The 7,500-nt window shown below is 41.2% G+C and overlaps 1 protein-coding gene across 6 annotated transcripts in view; it reads left to right on the top strand.

Moving 5' to 3' along the window:
* The window catches only part of sphkap (SPHK1 interactor, AKAP domain containing), a 393,096-nt gene that overhangs the window by 381,185 nt on the left and 4,411 nt on the right, over window positions 1-7,500 (top strand). Inside the window, exon 11 of one of the 6 annotated variants that reach the window (XM_061919050.1) lies at window positions 1,378-1,555. The exons of the other annotated variants lie outside the window; for them this stretch is intronic. Within the exon in view, the coding sequence (XP_061775034.1) occupies window positions 1,378-1,540 (163 nt within the window). The 3' untranslated portion in view covers window positions 1,541-1,555. Of the gene's footprint in view, window positions 1-1,377; window positions 1,556-7,500 lie in introns of those variants that run through there. 6 annotated transcript variants of the gene reach the window in all.

The following is a 7,500-nucleotide window of genomic DNA, read 5'->3' as shown; positions in this document are numbered from 1 at the left end:
TTCATGGTAAATCGGGGTCCATGTTAATCAATTCATGCTGCCAGAGGTGTAACGGTACACAAAAACTTTGGTTCGGTACGTACCTCGGTTTAGAGGTCAAGGTTCGGTTCATTTTCGGTACAGTAAGAAAACAACAAAATATATATTTTTTGGGTTATTTACCAAATTTGTAAACAATGGCTTTATCCTTTTAACATTGGGAACACTATAATAATTCTCTCCACGTTAGTCCACATTAAACTGCCTCAAGTTGTTTTACATAAAATGACACAACTTTTCTTCTTCATATAAAAAGTGCAACATTAAACAGTTGCAAGTCAACTCATCATGCTTAATGTATGACAGCATTTGGGAAGCCTTTAGTTGATTTTTAATATGTAAATGTTGTATTTGTATCAACATGTGATAGCAGGGACCCTGCCATTCAAAACTAGGCTGCTACATTTCTAATGATTCATGTAACTATAGCTGAAAAAATAGTACAATAGCAACAGGAGAGACTATTCATCCCTGAACACCATGGAGTTCATGTAGGCTTAATGATGCACTTACATTATTATATCAACTGTCAGAGACAGAAACTCTTCATTTAACATAATGTCCTTTTTTGCTGCTTCAACACACCTCAATCCACACTGTCCGTAACACACACACTCACACACACCGCAAAATGAGCTAACGTTACGCTAAAAGCTAATTGGCCTTCACCTCAAGCCAGAACTGCGAACGAGCTGAGCTGCAGTTTGTTTCTAGAAGGTCAACGGGCTCATAGTGATGTTAGTAGTAGTTGACTTGGAAGTGTTTAGTATAATTTGGGGAGAGTCCGCTGCTCACCTGCTAAACACCTATCTGCTCGACGCTGAAGCGCTGACTACATGCGCTCTGAATACGCACTGCTGATTGGTTGTTACTGCTATGAATACGCACTGCTGATTGGCTGTTAAGGTGCTACGGTTGTAACCAATCAGATGGCTGTGTGGGTGGGACAATGCTGGGTGCTGTGTCGGAGACAGAGGCAGAAAGCATAGCAGCTTATTAAGACTTTAGCATAGGCGGCTACTTCATATGTTCGTGTGGAAACTTTTTCGGTACTCCTCCGCACAGAACCGAAACCCCCGTACCGAAACGGTTCAATACAAATACACGTACCGTTACACCCCTGCATGCTGCCTTAATTCTCTCTGGCAGGTTGGCAGCCCTCAGTCAACTCATTATGACGAGGATTGATCAATGTTCAGAAAAAAACAAACAAGCTTCCCCTCAGGGAGCGTCGATGTTTCTTGATGTGTTGAATACGCTGATGGATTAGCTATCTTCCTGCGTGGTGCGTTGGCAAGCGCATGGCGCAGCGGTAAATACTCCGTGGTGTCCCTGCAGCCAGAGTGCCGGGCCGGCGGCGCTAGACAAGAGCGACGAGCGTTCAATGAGCAACGAAGAGAGCACAGGAGGCTGGTCCCACGCAAACACGGAGGACGACCCCCCCGAGGAGAGCGGTAGCTCTAACCGCTTGAGTGAGGGGTCAGTAACCGTCGCTCCCTGAGGCTGCTGCTCCCGCTCTCACCCTCACACTCATCGGCTCATTGCTGCTGACACCTGCGCCACCGCCAATTGACCCGCTGCTGACACCTGCGCCACCGCCAATTGACCCGCTGCTGATGTCGTGCCAGATAGGGCTGTGTCTGTATCGCTGGTTGCAGAATTGACTACAACCTCGCTCCTTTCAGACCAACCACTGCTCTTCCTGGCCTGAGAGGCGCTCCATGTGACTCTTGGGGAAATTACTCTTATGGCAAACTGAAAGTAGTTGTCTGCACCATTATCACCATCCTCATCATCAGCCACGGCTCCTTCATCAACACTTAAAGGCCTACGGAAACCCACTACTACCGACCACGCAGTCTGATAGTTTATATATCAATGATGAAATATTAACTTTGCAACACATGCCAATACGGCCGGGTTAGCTTACTAAAGTGCAATTTTAAATTTTGCGCTGAAAACGTCTCGATATGATGACGCCTGCGCGTGACGTCACGGATTGTAGAGGACATTTTGTGCCAGCATCGTGCCCAGCTATTAAGTCGTCTGTTTTCATCGCAAAATTCCACAGTATTCTGGACTTCTGTGTTGGTTAATCTTTTGCGATTTATTCAATAAATAATGGAGACATCAAAGAAGAAAGCTGTAGGTGTATTGCGGCCGACTTTAGCAACACAAACACAGACGGTGTTTCATTGTTTACATTCCCGAAAGATGACAGTCAAGCTTTACTATGGAACGGAGCGGTCAAGCGAACATGGTTGGATTGGACCACACACACAAAGTACAGTGTGTTATGTGTATTAATAAAAAACATTCTACCATTCTGTATTCTGAAGGCAATCTATGTTGTGTGCTACTCCAGCATCAATATCAGCAGCGTCCTCCTGACAGTCATTGTCAGCGTCGAGTTCAAAGCGGTATGGCTCTATATCTTGTTGCGGTTGGGCCTGGCAGAGTGGTCCTGCCACCCCCACGACGCCTCTCACAGCATCTTCCCTATCTGAATCGCTCCCACTGCCCTCTAGTCTTCTTTTTTTTTCTAGTCCTTCACTCTCACTGTCCTCATCCACAAATCTTTTATCCTCGCTCAAATTAATGGGGAAATTGTCGCTTTCTCGGTCTGAATCGCTCTCGCTGCTGGTGGCCATGACTGTAAACAATGTTCAGATGTGAGGAGCCCTACAACCAGTGACGTCGCGTGCACATCGTCTGCTACGTCTGGTACAGGCAAGGCTTTTTTTTCCAGCACCAAAAGTTGCGAACTTTATCGTCGATGTTCTCTACTAAATCCTTTCAGCGAAAATATGGCAATATCGCAAAATGATCAAGTATGACACATAGAATGGACCTGCTATCCCTGTTTAAATAAGATCTCTTTTCAGTAGGCCTTTCAGCTCCATTTAATGTGAACAAAACCACCTGGCTTGTTTATTATTCACACCAGAACTATTTCCAAGTCTCACCACAGAGCAGCCTGGCCCCCTACCAGCAGCTGCTGCTAAATGCATGCACCCCCCACTCTCTATCCGTCACCTTCCCGGTTGGGGCGGTACTGCTCGGTTGGTAGAGCGGCCGTGCCAGCAACTTGTGGGTTCCAGGTTTGATCCCTTCTTCTGCCATACTAGTCACTGCCGTTGTGTCCTTGGGCAAGACACTTTACTCACCTTCTCCCAGTGCCACCCACACTGGTTTAAATGCAATCTAGATATTGGGTTTCACTATGTAAAGCGCTTTGTCCCTGGTGAAAAGCGCTATATAAATATAGTTCATTTCACAATTCATTTCACTTCCTTTTCTTGCTTAGCGGACATGGAGAGAAATGTATGACGGTCAAAAGCATTTGACAAAATAAACATTGATTCAAAGTTGAAAAAAAAAAAAAAGTCAATATTTTTGTCAGGACCAGGGATGATGTTTGTTAAGAAATTAGCGATTTCCATGCCGTTATCGAATCCTCTTATCGAACCGATTCCTTATCGCAGTGGTTCTCAAAAATTTTTCAGTGAGGTACCCCCTTTGAACATTTTTTTAATTCAAGTACCCCCTAATCAGAGCAAAGCATTTTTGGTTGAAAAAAAGAGATAAAGAAGTAAAATACAACACTATGTCATCAGTTTCTGATTTATTAAATTGTATAACAGTGCAAAAAATTGCTCATTTGTAGTGGTCTTTCTTGAACTATTTGGAAAAAAAGATACAAAAATAACTTAAAAATATAATGAAAAATAAACAAGTGATTCAATTATAAATAAAGATTTCTGCACATAGAAGTAATCATCAACTTAAAGTGCCCTCTTTGGGGATTGTAATAGAGATCCATCTGGATTCATGAACTTCATTCTAAACATTTCTTCACAAAAAAATAAATCTTTAACATCAATATTTATGGAACATGTCCACAAAAAATCTGACTGTCAACACTGAATATTGCATTGTTGCATTTCTTTTCACAGTTGAACTTCCATTCATATTTTGTTGAGGTATTATTCAATAAATATATTTATAAAGGATTTTGGAATTGATGCTATTTTTAGAATATAAAAAAAACCTCACGTACCCCTTGGCATACCTTCAAGTGCCCCCAGGGGTACACGTACCCCCATTTGAGAGCCACTGCCTTATCCAATCCAGATAAGTTGTTGTATATGGGAAAAAAACACACAATACTTAGTTTGACAAAAGCTCACTTTTATTTTTGGGAAAAAAAATAAAATAGTAAATAAATAAATATTGACTGTTGTTATTCAATCCAATCTATTTTATTTGTATAGCACATTCAAACAACAAAAATGTTTTCAAAGTGCTGCACAACAATATTCAAATATCCTTATCTCCACCAATCACTGAATAAAAAATCAAACCAATGGAAAAATAAATATGATTAAAAACGATTTTAAAGGGTAAAACCAATTAAAACAATAAATAGAAACCAAAAGGAAAACACAGAGGACCACACAACTCACGTAGTTTTAAGAGCCAAAGAATAAAAATGGGTCTTAAGACGAAACTTAAAACAGTCCACTGTTGGAGCAAGTTGAATATGGAGGGGCAGAGTGTTCCAGAGCTTAGGGCCGACCACAGAGAAGGCCCTGTCTCCCCTGGTTTTAAGTCTGGTCTTGGGCACCATGAGCTGGAGCTGGCTCTCGGACCTCAGAATGGGCGCAGGAGTGTAAAAAAATTTAATAACAACATTTAATAAAATAAATAAATATTGACTGTTAGTGCCCGAATGCAGCTGAGATAGGCTCCCCCCCCATGACCCCAAAAAGGGACAAGTGGTAGACAATGGATGGATGTCCGTGCCCCTTTATGTGGGCCACCTAAGAAAAATACATGCAGGGAAAATCCTGCATTCATTTGTATTGAAACAAATCTCTGAGTAATGGTCTTGTTTACTTTTATCTCCGTTACATGTCAGCAAAATACAATTATCAACCTACTTGTAATCGTCTGTCTTCACCAAGACCATCATTCTCGTTAGCTTGCGAGTAATGTCGTCACTCTCCTCCTCACTCATCTTCCTGCGTTTTGCCTTCCACCTCGCTAGGGTGAATGGGTTAACGCTCTGTGCTAAGGAGCAAACACTGCCTTGCTCTCTCTGGCTGTCATGAATGTCATCATCTGAAATAGGATAAGGTTAACATTATCTAAATTTACATCTTGCAAGCAGTAGTTTATTAGACAGACCTGCAAACTCCGGAGTGGTGGAGGCTACAAGATAACGCTATCAGACACATACTAAAAGGTTAACGTTACCGTTAGCCACTGATTAAGCTTAGGTAAGATTAGATTAGATTAGATAGTACTTTATTCAGTCTGTCAGCCACCGAGTTAGTCGAGCTAACATTACTGCAGTCCTGGTTGACATAAGAGTTAACGTTATTTTAGCCTAAAGGCTACAAGTGAGCAGATATGGAAATTATCCGGCAACAGTTAACGTTAGTTACTCACCGGCACTATCACTGGACTGCAGGTTGAAGCAGAGGAAGAGGGACGTGCTCCGTCATCTCTGTCGCTGCTAGGATAACGTTAACATTATCTTAATTCACATCTTCCAAGCACTAGTTTATAACACAGACCTGCAAACTCTGGATTGGTGGAGGCTACAATATAACGTTTACGCTATCAGACACATAAAAAAAGGTTAACGTTACTGTTAGCCACTGATTAGGCTTAGGTAAGATTAGATTAGATAGTACTTTATTTATTCCGTCAGCCACCGAGTTAGTCGAGCTAATATTACTGCAGTCCTGGTTGACATAAGAGGTAACGTTATTTTAGCCTAAAGGCTACAAGTGAGCAGATATGGAAATTAACTGGCAACAGTTAACGTTAGTTACTCACCGGCACTATCACTGGACTGCAGGTTGAAGCAGGGGAAGAGGGGCGTGGTCCGTCATCTCTGTCGCTGCTTCTCCACGACACCTTTCTCGAACCTCCAGGTTATGTACGGCCGGAACATGTTTCAACATGTTTGTTGTACTTACAGGGAAGTGAAGCCTGGCAATAATTGCAGATAGCCGTTTCTTCGTCGTATTTCTTTGTAAAGTGAAGCCATGCCTTGGAGCGTTTTTTACGCTCCATTGTAGTTGCTGCTTCTGTATCTGCCGCCGAATGACTGAGCTACGTCATTTCCTGTGACACAGGATTTGAATAAAGAACAAAATCTTTTTCTTCACTATAGTGGCTTTGATAACAGGAACCATTTCTCAAGAACGGATTTGAATCCATGGAATCGGTTCTTATCGAAAAATCGGGAGAACCGGTTTTCGAACATCATCCCTAGTCACTACTCAACGTCTTCTAAACAATACGTTAAACGTATTTTTATTGGTCAGTTAAGCCAACCTGTCTTTGTCTTTGCTAGGAGGCCTATAAATGTGTCCAAGGCCTAAGTAGGCATGGTCCCAGACTGGCCAATAAAAAGGCGGCTAACATACTGTTCAGCGCAGGCCCCGCCCACAAGATTGGTTTTGAGTGGTAACAAAAAAAGGAATAGTAACCAAAAAATTGCAGCTCCAAAAAAGGATTTGTGACCCAAAAATATTTGCAACCAAAAAAATAAATTATGCAACCAAAAGAGTAATTACAACCCTTTAAAAAAAGTTCTGCAACACCCTCAAAAAAATTGTAACAAAAAAAGATGTGATCACAAAAATATGTGCCACCAAAATATTTTTGTTGCCCCAAAAAATTGTCACACTCCCCAAAATGATTTGTAACCCCCCCCAAAAAAAAGATTTCTAGCAAAAATAAATATTTGCAACCAAAAAAAAAACTGTACAAGATTTGTACTTGAAAAATAATAAGTTTATATTTTTAGTTTTTTTTGTAAAACTTACAAATGTTGCTTGGAGTGATGTATGAAGAATACTTTCGGGCAGAAATGCATTGGACGGTTTTACTTTCGCTTTAAGCCAAAACAGGAAGCAGTACCTGCAGTGAGTGAACTCGTCCAAAAGATGGCGCCATAGTACAAACAATAAAACACCGTTTTAGTCCTCTGCTCGGGTTTAATGAAAACTATTGCACACCAAACATGGCAATAAATAACATATTTTTTTATGATTAAAATAACATTTTTTGATTGGCTGCATAAAATTTCTCTAGTTTTACAGCCAAATTAATTTTTTATGAAGTATTGCCAATTGTGCGTAAGAAACTAGTCAGTTTGCATGCAGATAATTTCTCGGAAGCAAATGCCCAAATAAAAAAAAAATCCCTGTACATGTCTGTACATGTTTTGTTTTAGTAAAACTGCAAAATATGCCACAATGGGGCCAAATAAAGTTGTGAGCGCCAGCACTTTTGAATTCTAGAAAGAAGTCGTAGCAAAGTACAAGGTGGTGTTTGTGTGGCCTCCTCTCATCCTTCTCAGCTCCTCATCAACTTCATTACTTTGTCTGTGAGAAAATAGTTTTGGCCTCGGTCTGAACTTTTCTAAAGGAAGTTTTCGTG

Source organism: Nerophis ophidion, linkage group LG13 (genome assembly GCF_033978795.1).
Source record: "Nerophis ophidion isolate RoL-2023_Sa linkage group LG13, RoL_Noph_v1.0, whole genome shotgun sequence".
Taxonomy (NCBI): Eukaryota; Metazoa; Chordata; class Actinopteri; order Syngnathiformes; family Syngnathidae; genus Nerophis; species Nerophis ophidion.
Note: the sequence above shows the minus strand (reverse complement) of the source record. Positions and strands in the feature narration are given on the sequence as shown.